We start from the raw sequence: 14,847 nt of genomic DNA, 5'->3' as shown, positions 1-14,847 counted from the left end.
AACAATGAATTTGGTTACCTATAAGGGGTGTAGGAGATTAGGATAGGGAGGATACTGATAGAGGTGACAGTTCTTGGAGTATAACTTTTTGTATAGTTTTGACTTTTGGAAACATGTTGAAGTTCTACATATTCAAACAATAAATTTTTTAATTGGTAAAATATGTTTAAAAGGTACAAACTTTCAGCTCTAAGATAAATAAGTCACAGGGATGAAATGTGCAGTATGGTGACTATAGTTAACAATATTGTATTGCATATTCAAAAGTTAAGAGAGTAGATCTTTAAAGTTCTCATCACAATAAATAAACATTTGTATCTATATGTGATGATAGATGGTGAATAAACTTATTCTGATAATCATTTTGCTACATATATGTGTATATATATATATATATATATTTGCTATAATATGCCATATATATGTATATATATTTGCTATATATATATGCCATATATATGTTTGTCTTTTACTTTGCCCATGATATTTTTCCATGAAAAAATGTTTAAGATATTTAAAAAAATCTCTTGCAGAATTCTCATGCTTCTTGTCACATATTTATGTAGCCTATTGAGTTTCTCTTCTTGTCTTTCCTGTCATGAAGCTCAGAACTAAATTCAATGTTTAATTAAATTAACCATTAGCCCTGGCTGGTGGCATGTTTTTCATTTGCATGGGTTTGCATTTCAACTTTAATAGCCTTATTGCATACATGTGTGTTACTATAAATGAACTTGAATCTCTTTTAGAAGAAAATAAAATTAAATTAGTAATAGTGTCTGGCACAGAAACACAATATATAACTGTTAAGTAAAAAAAAAAAATGCATCTATTAACAAAGAAAATGTGTTTTTTCAGAATCTGAATAATTGGAGGTCAAATACAGTGGCTTACTTTAAAATAATGAAAAAAGAGAAAACTCTAAAATACCTATGTTCAGAAAATATAGCAAATGAGAGAAATGTGAGTCTTGAAGCAGCAAGAGAGAAAGGCATGGCCTGGGTTCTAACCTGTACTTAGGCAGGGAAGTGGGGCACAGGGATAAGGGAAGGAAAGATATAGAAAGAGAGGCCTCTATAGGCTTAAGTAGAGCAGGTTCTAATCCTAGAAGAAGCTAAAGTAAAAGGACATAAATTCTACCTTCAAAAATAGGTCCCCAATATTTTCAGTCTATCTCTCCAAGTAAATAGGACACTGGGGAATCATGGGAGAAACAAATTGTGGTCTGCTTCTTCTACTACTTACCGTACCCTCCAGGGCAACTTAAGATGATCAAATCAGCTTTAGCCTGGTAGGCCTGAATTATTTCAGGGCCCCACAGACCAAAAAAACACATTCCTTCCTTATCTTGGTAGCTAATGCTTAAAAGGAAAATGCAAAAAGAAGTAATACTTCAGTGAGAATAAGCTGCTTAAAGTATAATGATGTATACATGGTTATCAGATATTTTACTAAGGGGTTGGAAGGATGGAAGGCATGAAAGAGGCAAAAGCAGAAGAGAGATGCAAAAGAGGTGGCCAGTGGGAAAGCAGTTATTGCAGACTTCCCAAAGTTGCCCTAGGGTCTAACCTGTTTACCTTTAAGAAATTTAGAAAAATAGAAGATGTACAGAGATTTTGATTGCCAGCTCCAAATGCATTTCTGAACCTCATACAAAATTGTTTCTATATGTGTATGCATAGCTGCTACAACCTAACACTACAAATGTATGACTTTTGTTGGGGGGGGCAGAATTTATGTTATTCTACTTGATACCAAGCTTAAAATATTTTTTCCAATACCCAGAGACTAAGGTTTTAATTTGTTGTACTGTAGAAAAGGTTGTTACCTCAACTAACTTGCAGACAAATGTATTCTCCTGGTAAGTCCTAAAAGTATTGTAAGTTTTCATCTTCATTTTCTTAAATTACCTTGCCTTATAGGAACATGAGAAGAATAATACTAAAGTGGGTAATATTACAGTTCAGGAAATATCAAGGCAAATGCATAAACAAATATCTTGAAGCACTTTTTTTTTTCCAACTGGCTCCTAAACAATATTTAACAGCTTTTAATAAAATCTGCAAATAGCTGTATGTGTTTATAAAAGCAGACAGTTTTACATCTATAAATGATCAAGCAAGATCAACTGTAAAATGTTAGAAAGTTGCAGCCTTTTTATTTAGTACCCAGAGAATGCCAGCAATTTAACATGATATCGTGGTAAATGTTGCTCACAGAGTTTTAACAAGAACAAAAATAATTTCTATGTCATCTTTGGCATGTTGTAAATTCAAAATGATAGCCATTTCTTTAGCAGCACTGTGAGGGAAAGAAACAATGTAAAATGCACTACTGGATTTGATCTTATATGAAAAAAGTACAATGAAAACCATAATGTCAAAAGAAATAGTGCTTTAAAGAAAACATTTATAAAATAAATGATGGTATAAATTCCATAATGTAGTCAGAGAAAGAAATACAGTTATCTGAACAATTGGGACCTTTTTTTTTTTTTAATTGCAACTTTTGAGTTTTAAAGTACACACAATTTCTATTTAACACCACTTCTGCCTTGAGAGGTGTAATAAAATGCAAGTAAATATATTTTCTATATCAGAAAATAAGTTTAGGAATCCCAAAGTATATAGGAAGTGTTGGCAAGGCATTTTTAATTGTAACTTTAGCCCCAAACTTTGTTCTCTCTGCATAAACCTTATGTAACTCACAACTACCAACAGTACTGTTTTTTTTTTTTAATCAAATACAGAAAAACCATATTCTCTCCTTTTTTTTGTACTGTGGATTTTAATGCAAAATAAATTCTCATTTCCAAACCATGCTGGCATTTGGATATTTAACTAAGGTTTCTTCTATAACTTTTAAAATGGATGGGTTTTTTTGCTAGAATGCCTTTGTGATGTTAAAAAAAATTTTATTATATTAAAAAACAAACTTACATTTTTTGCTATTAGTGGTATCTATTTTCTGAGTGAATTTGAAAAGAGAACTCAAATGTGACCTGAGTAATATTAGTTTGATAGGAAAGAAAAAAGCAAATAAATCCAATTGGTCACATTATGACAATTTATTAATAAACTAATGCACTTAGTACGTTCTCTAGAACTGTTCTACATAAAATTAGATGTTTAATAAATACCCTTTGAAGAGTAAATTAGTTCACATAATTAGACAAATAGTACGAAAGCTAAACAGTCATCCAAGGAAGCTCTATTGTCCAAGGTTTAGAAATGTGAATATAGAACAAATCCTAACTTGCCAATCACATATATATTTATTTCTAAGCATTTAGCTAAGATTTCTTGCTGGTCAATAAAAAAGGTACATAATTTGTGGAATACATATAAACAAACTTGAATTTATATATTCTAAAAATACTTTCCCTTTGTATTTTTCTTCATATTTCAAAGAAACTTATCCTTACAATTTAGGACAATTTAGGACTACCTTCAAGAGTTAGCAACCAAACTGAATTTTAGGTGATCAAGCATTATCATTTTATTCAAATGATATGACGGACTTCACTATATTGTAAGGATAAAACCAGGAACAGTGCATCCATGAGTATAATTTATTTGTGAGTAATCACTATCAATGCCACTGCACTCTTGCATAGGAAGGCAGATAGCACACTACTGAATTGTTCTGTTAATTTCAGCAATCGTTTATATTGAGATACACATCAAAAATACCTAAATAAGCTTTGAAATGTAAGAAAATGTTCTAAAGGATTTTAATTGCAGTTGACTTAATATGGCTTGCATTCTTGTTGAGAAGATCAAGGATCTCTGTGTCCTGAAATGTAGACAAAGGATCTGCAGACTTGGACTCCACTGATAGTTTGTACTCAACATTTCTATGCTCTTATTTATCAATACAATAGGAATAGAGGCTGGGGGAGCTGGAGACTCCTTATGTTATAGGCTATGAACTATGAGAAGAATACAGATAGATATGCACTTAACAACTGTCTCTCCCTCCACACCATTCTATCATATAAGTTCATTGTGATTAAAAAGCTTGGAAGTTTCTTGGAAGAGAAAAAGTATACTGAGAAGTAGAAAGGATGAAGCAGGGCACAAAAGAAACAGTTTATGAGATAATCTGATCCTGGGGCATACTGTGTAAATTCCTTGCCCAGAAATATCTTCCCTGATAATAACTGATAAACAATTTATTCTCATCTGGTTAGATTGCCTAAAAATCCAGCAACTAGAAATTCATTAGATTAATGGACATCTTCCTTGAAAAATGCCAATTATTTATTAGCCACTGACAAAAAAAGAGAATTAATTTAAATGAGATCACTCTCCTTTCACACTTTTAGCTGAATATAGCTGCTCTGTGAGAATGGAAGTTCTGATTTGGGGAAGGGAAAGGGTGTGAGGTGCTTTTGGGGCAGAGAATCCTTCTGGAGTAAGCTTTAATCATGATGGAGTCCTCTGTGAGGTACGCAAGTAGGATAGCATGTGGGGACTGGAAAGCCAGGGAAAGAGAATATACAGAATGCACAGACATACTTTGCCTAGTTTAAATCCTAAGCTTTCTAGTTGATCTTAAGGCCAAGTTAAGCAGTTCTTTTCCTTATTCATATATGAAGGGCCTCATGCTGTCAGGAAAATACTATTCAATCAGTATGAGTAACTTTCTATGGACAGTACTACCTTAACATGATGTTTCAGTGAGGAGACATTGTAAACACCAAGCATCTGTTCTTAAGTTTGTGGGTTGGTTATACATAAGAAATCCCTTTGGGTTAACCAGAGGTTCTATCAAAATGTTTTACTATATGTAATTATCAATGACAATAAATTAAAAAAATAAAGTTTAGGCATTTCTGGGTCTAACAAAATAGGCTCAAGTTTGATTTTCATGAAATAACTGAAACCATTTTCCCCCACAAAATCACCACCACTAAATCTTAATTATCTTACCAATGGTTTCCTGAGTTTATTCATGATAATATGTGCTTTAGGATAATAAATTGTTGGCCTATCTGGGCAAACCTGCTGTTTTCCCTTTGAGGAAAAAAATATAATATCCTCTTCCTTCCAGAACAATAAAAACTCAAATTGTGCTATCATTAAATACTAGCAAGAACCATCAACTAGAAAGAAAAACAATGCAAATTAATTGTTCATGAATCCATTAAAAACAACAATATCCTAAAATTTTATAGAAAGGATTTGTTTCAGTGGTTAAGCATTTTAGAAGCCCCACCAAAAAAGCTCCCATTCACATCTGCCTTTTTTGCTCTAGCCAAAATGGACATTTTGGCTAGCTCTAGACATCCCTACCTGGATTCCTTCTACAAAATGAGGGTATATAGTTTGAAGACTTCCCTTACAGTAGGGTTGTCCCAATTACTGTTTTTAACCTACTTTGTTTGAACTTTCCAGCAGAAATGTTTTACACAATTATTGGGAAAATCCACTAGCATATCTGCATCCTTTATAATTTGTCAGTCCTCATTGAGCAATGAAGAATCATGTTGTTCATTGCTTAATTCTGTGTTCCTTTCATGAAAGGACTGTATGATAGTACCCTTCTGAGTAACCTCACTGAAAAATTAATTAAGATCAGCTACTTTTAAAAACTATTGATTATGGAAAGATTGAAAGTTATTTTGTGATAATTTTTCACTTTCCAATTTCACTTACCCTAATGCTATTACTAGAAAAGCATACATGGAAATATTATCTCTGTTCTGAAAAGTTCAACACCAAAATCATACCTCTTAGTTTGTTATATTAATTCCGATAAGAAGAAGGCATGACAGCACAAACAAGATGACAAGAGGAAAGTAAGTCAAAATATATGGACACAAATTGTTACATGCAAGTACTTCTAGTAATAAAGCAAAATGAGGAAAGAAAAGGCCAAATTGGGAAATAAAAATCCACAAGATATGATACCAGTCTATTTCTAAGTAATGTTTTCCATGTGGCATTAGATGTTTTTTTAATGTCTTTCAATTATTGCAAAAAGACATCTCAAATTAAGGGTATATACTTCTATACATCGCACCCAATAAACAGATTTTTGTACATGGAATATATATCACTTACATTACAAAGAGAATATGTATAGTTTCCTTTATTGAATACCGAAGTTACAAGTCTTCTAGCCTAAACTGTATACTTCAGTGCTCAGTAATCAACTTTCTCTCTGAATTAAACAAAATAAGATACACAGCAAACAGTACATTTAGCACTCACAAGTAGTTCATTTATATTCACTAAACAAAACTGTAATATCCTCCAGTTTACATTCATGAGTTTCTTTCTGTCAGTAGTAGTAGTAATAATAGTAATAGTAATAGTAGTAGCAGTAATGGTATTTTCTTCAACAACATGAAAAGATTCTTTAAAATTCCATCATTTAGAGAAAACAATATATATTACCCAGTGGTTCTGAATCATAAGTTTAATAAGACCAAATGTGTCAGACTTTTTTTATAAATACGATTAAAAATGTGTTCAGATTTTGTGTAAACCATTAATATTGCTTCCTTTTCAAAATGTCAGGTTATCTCTTTGTAGCATTATCTAAAGGTTTACTGAAATGCATTATACTGTATCATGTGTGCTAAGTCCACTACAATAAAATTTAAACTATATCACCATAGGATTCAAGGTAAATTAATATGTTACACTGTAATCCAATTTTGGAAGCCCAAAAAACAACAGTGTAGTTCATTATAAAAGGGACAGATAATGATTAAATCCAATTGATTAACTTGAAACTCAGCTTACATATCATGAAGGTAGTAGCAACACATGTACTTTATTTTCAAAGGCTTAACTATAACCTATTTAGTAGATTACAACACCAGTATAAAGCCTTTGGCTAAAAAATTTCTCAATTGTACTACAATTCCATTAGATGTAAAATTTACAGAGGACTTATTGAAACCTTTAATTCTTTTTTTTTTTTATTTCTAGATGAGGACATTTATGGGTAGTATACAGGTCTGTCTGCACACATAATTTGTGATTTAATTCTTCTGTAAAAACTTTGGCACCAGCTATATCAGGAGTTCACATATTAGCACAAATGAATGTAGTCCTTTGGTTGTACACAATAACAAGCTTCTATGATACATTTTTTTGTTTTTTCTTTTTAAAAAAGCCTATTCTTCAGGATCTGATGTTAAAAAATAATTTACATTGCTTGGCAAAATACTATTATATTTGTATCCTGATTATTGGTAATGATTCCCCAAATCATTATTTTATGAGACCAGAAAAACTATTAAAGTAACTTTTTTGAAAGGAATTTTACAAGTGAGTGTGCAGAAAAATTGTTAGGACCTTGTAGACACCAATTATATACGTGAACACTTGGACACTACTGCAAAACAACATTGTATGAGTACTGTGGACCTGTGTTTTTTAAATCTCATCTCCCTAAAAAAAGGAGGTTTAAATAGAATATTCAAGTAATGTAGCAGAAGATGATGCCTTTGATATAAGATTAGGCAAAAAGCCACACATTTAATTTTTTCTTCATCCAGTATGGCTGAGGTGAACACTAGAAATCTTACAGGCCAGTTGATGTTCGTTTCTTCATGCTGCGTCGCTGAGCTAAGTTTGAAGCAGCAACAGGCTCAAGGACTGGTTGAAAGGTCTTGTGAGTCAGGGCAGAATATGTGGTGACCACTGCTCCCTAAAATAATGAGAAATAAGACAAATTGAATAACAATCTTTGGAGGTAAAAAAATTCCATATTATATCATGAGAGATTTAACTAGAATACAACCTTATTTCTGAGGCAAGTAATTGCATACACTTGATCTATGCACTGATGTTCCCTTCATGAATTAATACCTGCTTATTTGTATATTTTTTTATTTCAATGACTATGCTTCTTCACATTTTAAAACATTAAAATGTATTCTTTTTATCAGCCTTTCATCACTCATGTAATTTGTTTTAAACATTTTAAGAATTTTATTTTTAATAGAAGTTGTATACATTTAAGACATGGAATATATTGTGATGTACATATATACAGTACAGTGATTACTACAGTCAAGCTAACATATCTTCTCTCACATAGTTATCATTTTTTGTGATGAAAGCATGTGGAATCTACTCTTATCAAATTTCCAATATTTAATACAGTATTATCAACTATAGTCATCATGCTGCACATTAGATACCTAGACTTATTCATCCTACATAACTACAACTTTGTACTTTGACCAATATATCCCCATTTTCCCCTCTTCCCTGCCCCTGGTAACCACCTTTCTACTCTCTGCTTTTAAATATTTGAGTTTTTAAAAATTCCACATATAAAAGAAATTATGTATTTTTTTCTTTATGTGTCTGGCTTATTTCATTTAGCATGTCTTCCAGGTTCATCCATGGTGTTGAAATGGCAGGATCTCCTTTTTTAAAGCTGAATAATATTCCATTGTATATATGTATACCACTATTCATTTATCCTCAAAGAGATCTCTGTGCTCCTGTGTTCAGCGCAGCATTATTCATAATAGCCAAGACATTGAAACAACCTAAGTAGGCATCAATAGATAAATGCATAAAATGCTAAAATCTTAAATCTAGGTTCAGTGTCTATAAATATGGGAATTTGCACCAACGGTTATTAATTTAGGAACTAATATCAACATTTTCTTTCCATATGAAACTTGTATTTAGTACACTTCTAGTCCCAGTGTCTCAAGAGCAAGTCAAACACAATCAAAGAATTCTTATTTATCATCAGAACGGCAACAGGTAGAGAAGATTAACAAGAATCCATGGTTGTTATTTAAAAAACAAAAACAAAAACAAAAAAATCTATAAATACACCTTTAAAAAATAAAGGTATTTAAGGTAATTATATGTGTTGTCAGTGAATGGCATGCAGGCTTTATTAAGCATTTAGGAGATGCATAAAAGTATGTTTGTTTTACCTTAATGACATGTGATGTATCATTTCTATTTGGCTGATCATTCAGCAACTGGTCTCTGTGGGTTATCCATGAGTGTTTTAATACTTGTTCTGTAGTGTATCGCTGATGTGGGTCCATATGTAGCATATGGGAGAGCAAATCCTAAAGTAAAATGAAAAAAATATATGTATACACTTATATGAAACTATTTAGCAGCAAAGGTTTTAATAAAATATATTATTTCACATTTTCTCAAAATATAAAAGCATCAGTAGCTTTGTGATCTGTTTTGTTTGACATATACGCAGGGAAAACCAAACCTATACTCTGCAGAGTTAACTGTCAGAATCTTCAAACAGATTTTTTGATATATGGTAAACCCTTATTTGTCATTTCTAAATCAGAGGATACCAAATCTGTGGAACTGGACTGTTAGTGAGGGAGGAAGAAAATGTAAAGTAGCAGGGGTTATCTTGGAATGTGCTAAATAGTCAAGGAGAAAAGAGGTATTGATCTTTGCTGGTAAGCTGGGCCCTAAAGTATAAGGGTATGTGTAGAATCATACAACATAGAAGGGAAGGTCCCATGTTGTTAATACACTCAATAGGTGATGGTTTAAGTATAAAATACTAAAGAAAGTAAGACATAAATCCAAGATTGGCAGCTGACTGCTAGCATTCTAGTGGTCAGAGTATCATAAGTTTCTCACAGACTAACTGTGAATATGCTTACTTTATCTCTATTACAATAACAAGTTGTAAATATAATATAACCTGATTATAAAACACAATTTTAAATATAAACTATCTCTACCAAGCATCTTTTAGAAGAAGGAAAAGTAAACTCTCCTTAACAAGCATCATCTAAAAAAAGTCATCATTTGTGAACATTTCATCAATAGCATAAGTAGTGAAACTAAAGACTCTAAGTAGTAACATCAGAATTTGAAAAATAATGAAAGTATGTAGGAGAATAAAACAATAAAAAATTTATTGGAGAAAGGACAAATATGCAAAAATGAATGGGGAAGTAATTTAGAAAATAACATTGAACTACTTCAATAAAACAGACCTAAATGATATTCATAAAAAATGATAAAAGTTCAATAGTCCAAGGACTTCTGCCTCTAGCCAAAATAGAATACCAGAGGCTGGATTCACCCACCTGTTTGAAACAACACTTCCCACCACACATACATACACACACACACACCAACCATAAAATACAGGAAACAACAGTTTTTCAGAGATAAGATATTAGGCAATAAAGGCAAGTGATCGCTAAGAGATGGGAAACAAATCAAGCAAGCCCTATGATTGCCCAAACTTACCACCTTGAGTGTTTTCAGGCTGTTGTGTAGGTAAGGGAAACCCAGGCAGTGCCTGGCAGGTTCCTTGAGTGGATGAGACAGAACTGAGAGTCAGGGAAGACCAAGGCAGACAGAGTTAGCAGGACTGACTACTAGAGTGGTGAGAGGAGCAGAGAAAATACTACAGAGACCTGTAGAGGGTCTTCCTCAATTATTCAGCAGATTATTGATAAAACAATATCTGTGGGAAAAACTATTTGAAAGGGTTAGAGGGAAATCAGAACTCATAGGGGTAGACAATATTGCTTGTTCTCACAAGTCAGACTGGAAAATCTCATAATTCATGGAGTATTTGGTAGAGTACTTGGAAGTAACTTGCCTGAGTAGTGTGTAGCCCTAAACACTGCTCTGGTCTTGCCTAAGAAATATTAAAAGGGAGACCCCAAATTATTAAATTGTTTCACATAACTTAATTGTGCCCCAGAATAAAGCTCAAGAATATGTGTAAGAATACAAAAGTGTCCAGCATACACGAAGGAAAAATTTACTATATCTGGCTTCTTATCAAAAATTGTCAAGCATACAAAAGAGAAGAAAAATAACATATGAGAAGAAACCAATCAATCAAAATTGGCCCATAATTGATACATATGTTAGAATTAGCAGATAAGGACATTAAAACAGTTATTATAACTCCATTCTATATATTAAAAATAGAGACACAGAAGATATAAGAAGTCACAAATCAAATTTCTAGAGATAAAAACTAAAATGTGAGACAAAAAATTTAAAATGAATGAAAATTTGATATGGTAGGTAAAAAGATTGGTAAAGACACAGCAATAGATTCTATCAAAAAGGAACACAGCATAAAAAAAAGAACAGAGCATCAGTGACCTGTGAGACAACTTCAAGCAGCATAATACACAAATGCAATTGGTGTCCCAAAAAGAAAGAAAGGAAGAAAAAATATGTGAGAGAATAATGTTTCCAAAATTTCCAAATTTTACAGAAACCATAAACCTACAGATCTAAAAAGCTCAATGAAGTCCGAGTGCAAGAAAAATAAAGAAAATTATATCAAGGACATCGAACCAAATTTCTCAAAATCCAAGGCGGAGAAAACTTTAAAAGCAAATAGAGATTAAAAAAAAAAAAAAAAAAGACATGTTACATATAGTGAAAAAAATATCAGAATGATAGAAGATTTCTTGTGAGAAAAAAAAAATCAAATAACAAGACAATAGAACTCCTGAACAACCAACGGGTCAAAGAAAAAAACAAATGGTAAGTTAAAATAAACCAAAACAGAAATAAAACATGCCAAAACTTATGGGATGGAGCAAAAACAGGTTTAAGAAGGAAAGTTTATAGCAATGAATGCCTACATTAAGAAAAAAAGAAAGATCTCAAAAAAGAAATAGGGAAACAAGAAAACTCTCAAATAACTCAACCTTATACTTCAAGGAACTAGAAAAAAAGAAAAAGCTCTAGAACAGGAGGAGGGACATAATAAAGATCAAAGCAGAAATAAATGAAATAAAGAGCAAAAAAACAATACAAAGAGAGAACTCAGAGCTGGCTTTTTGAAAAGATAAATAAAATTGACAAACCTTTAGGTAGACTAAGAAAAAAAAGAAGACTCAAATTAAATGCAAAATGAAAGAGGAGACATTACAAATGATGCCACAGAAATAAAAAGGACCATGAGACTACTATGAAAATTTATATCAACAAACTGGATGACCTAAAAGAAATACATAAATTCCTAGATATACATATCCTACCAAAAGTGAATCATGAAGAAAAAGAAAATCTGAATAGACCAATACTATGTAAGGAGACTAAAGCAGTAATCAAGAATCTCCCAACACAGAAAATCCCAAACAGATGGTTTCACTGGTGAGTATACCAAACATTAAAGAAAATAAATGCCTACCCTTCTAAAACTCTTCTAAAAATTGAAGAGGAGGAAACATTCCCAAACTCATTTTATGAGGCCAGCATTACCCAATATTAAACCCATATAAAGATACTACAAGAAAATACAGGCTGCTATCATTGATGACTATACATGCAAAAATTCTCAACAAAATAGTAGCTAACCAAATTCAACAGCACATTAAAAAGAACACACAACATGATCAAGTGGGATTTATCCCTGCTTTGTAAGGGTAGTTCAATATTCTCAAATCAATCAACATGATACACTACATTAATAAAGAAAGGTTAAGAACCACATGATCACTTCAATAGATGCAGAAAAAGCATTTGACAAAGTGCAACATCCATTCATGATAAAAGCCCTCAACAAAGTAGGGTTAGACGGACCATACCAAACCCAATAAAGGTCATATATGAAAAATGCACAGCTAATATCATCCTCAATGGGGAAAAACTGAAAGTTGTTACACTACAGTCAGGACAAGACAGGGATGTCCACTCTCACCACTGTTATTTAACATGTTACTGAAGTCCTAGCCACAGGAATCAGAAAAAGAAAAAAAAAAAAAAAAAAAAAAAGAAAGAAATACAAAGCATCCAAATCTGCAGAGAAGTCAAACTTTCATTAATTGCTGATGACATGATACTATATATAGAAAACCTAAAAGACTCCACCAAAAAATTGCTAGAACTGATACATGAACTCAGTAAAGTCACAGGATACAAATTCAATATGCAGAAATCTGTTGCATTTCTATACATAAGTAATGAAGCAACAGAAGTAGAAATCAAGGAATCAATCCCATTTACAATTGCACCAAAAGCCATAAGATACCTAGGAATAAATCTAACCAAAGAAGTGAAAGACCTGTACTCTGAAAACTATGAAACACTGATGAAAGAAATTGAAGATGACACAAAGAAATGGAAAACATTCCTTGCTTGTGGATTGGAAGAACAAATATTGTTAAAATGCCCATACTACCTAAAGCAATCTACACGTCCAATACAATCCCTATCAAAATACCACCAGCATTTTTCACAGAGCTAGAACACACAATCGATCCTAAAATTTGTGTGGAACCACAAAAGACACTGAATAGCCAACACAACATTGAAAAAGTCAAGCAAAGCTGGAGGCATAACAATTGTAGACTTGAAGCTCTATAACAAAGCTGCAGTGATCAAGACAGTATGGTACTAGCACAAAAACAGACACATAGATCAATGGAACAGAGTAGAAAACCTAGAAATGAACCCACAACTATATGGAAAAAAAGACGTTCTCTTCAACAAATGGTGTTGGGAAAACTGGACAGCAACATGCAAAAGAAGGAAACTGGAACACTTTCTTATACCATACACAAAAATAAATTCAAAATGGATGAAAGACCTAAATGTGAGGCAGGAAACCATCAAAATCCTAGAGGGGAGCACAGGCAGTAACCTCTTTGACATCAGCCATTGCAACTTCTTACTAGATATGTCTCCTGAGGCAAGGGAAACAAAAACAAAAATAAATTATTGGGACTTCATCAAAATAAAAAGCTTCTGCACAGTGAAGTAAATGATCAACAAAACTAAAAGGCATCCCATGGGGTGGAAGAAGATATTTGCAAATGACATGTCTGGTAAAGGGTAGTATCCAAAATATAAAAAGCACTTATAAAACTCAACAGCCAAGAAACAATCCAATTAAAACAATGGGAAAAAGATACCAATAGACATTTTTTTTCCAAAGAAGACATCCAGATGACAACACACATGAAAAGATGCTCAACATCACTGACTATCAGGGAAATACAAATAAAAACTACAATGAGATATCACCTCATACCAGTCAGAATGGCTAAAATCACAACACAAGAAACAACAGATATTAGTGAGGATGTGGAGAAAGGGTAATTCTCTTACACTATTGAGAATGTAATATAATATTAAGTCTGGAATTGTGATGCCTAGAGTCTTGCTTTTTTTTTCTTTATCAAGGTTGCTTTGGCTATTCAGGGTCTTTTGTGGTTCCACACAAATTTTAGGATTGTTTGTTCTAGCTCTGTGAAAAATGCTGTTGGTATTTTGATAGGGAATATGTTCAATGTGTAGATTGCTTTGAGTAGTATGGACATTTTAATAATATTTGTTCTTTTAATCCACAAGCAAGGAATGTTTTCCATTTCTTTGTGTCATCTTCAATTTCTTTCATCAGTGTTTCATAGTTTTCAGAGTACAGGTCTTTCACTTCTTTGGTTAGGTTTATTCCCAGGTATCTTACAGCTTTTGGTGCAGTTGTAAATGGAATCAATTCCTTGATTTCTACTTCTGTTGCTTCATTACTCATATATAGAAATGCAACAGCTTTCTGTCTATTGATTTTTGTACCCTGTGACTATACTGAATTTGTCAGTTCTAGCAATTTTTTGGTGGAGTCTTTTGGGTTTTCTATATAGAGTACCATGTCATCTGCAGGTAGTGAAAATCTGATTTTTTCCTAGCTAATTTGGATGCCTTTTCTTTCTTTGTGTTGTCTGCTTGCTGTGGCTAGGAGTTCCAGCAGTATATTAAATAAAAGTGGTGAGAGTGGCATCCCTGTCTTGTTCATAACCACAGAGGAAAAGCACTCAGTCTTTCCCCATTGAGGATGATATTATCTGTGGGGCTTTTTTTACATATGGCCTTTATGATGTTGAGGTAT

General features: G+C 32.6%; 1 protein-coding gene across 4 annotated transcripts in view; it reads right to left on the bottom strand.

Annotated features, from left to right (window-relative positions):
* Positions 1 to 2,134: 2,134 nt before the first annotated feature.
* The window catches only part of LOC118528854 (ribosomal protein S6 kinase alpha-6), a 201,712-nt gene continuing 188,999 nt past the window's right edge, over positions 2,135 to 14,847 (bottom strand). For 3 of the 4 annotated variants that reach the window (XM_078065436.1, XM_078065438.1, XM_078065439.1), the window contains 3 exons: positions 10,233 to 10,295; positions 8,924 to 9,064; positions 2,135 to 7,668 (listed from right to left, as the gene is read on the bottom strand). In XM_078065436.1, the coding sequence (XP_077921562.1) occupies positions 7,543 to 7,668; positions 8,924 to 9,064; positions 10,233 to 10,295 (330 nt within the window). In that variant the 3' untranslated portion in view covers positions 2,135 to 7,542. The remainder of the gene's footprint in view (positions 7,669 to 8,923; positions 9,065 to 10,232; positions 10,296 to 14,847) is intronic. The other variant, XM_078065437.1, reaches the window with a different exon arrangement.

The sequence above is a fragment of the Halichoerus grypus genome, chromosome X, assembly GCF_964656455.1.
Source record: "Halichoerus grypus chromosome X, mHalGry1.hap1.1, whole genome shotgun sequence".
NCBI lineage: Eukaryota > Metazoa > Chordata > Mammalia > Carnivora > Phocidae > Halichoerus > Halichoerus grypus.
Note: the sequence above shows the minus strand (reverse complement) of the source record. Positions and strands in the feature narration are given on the sequence as shown.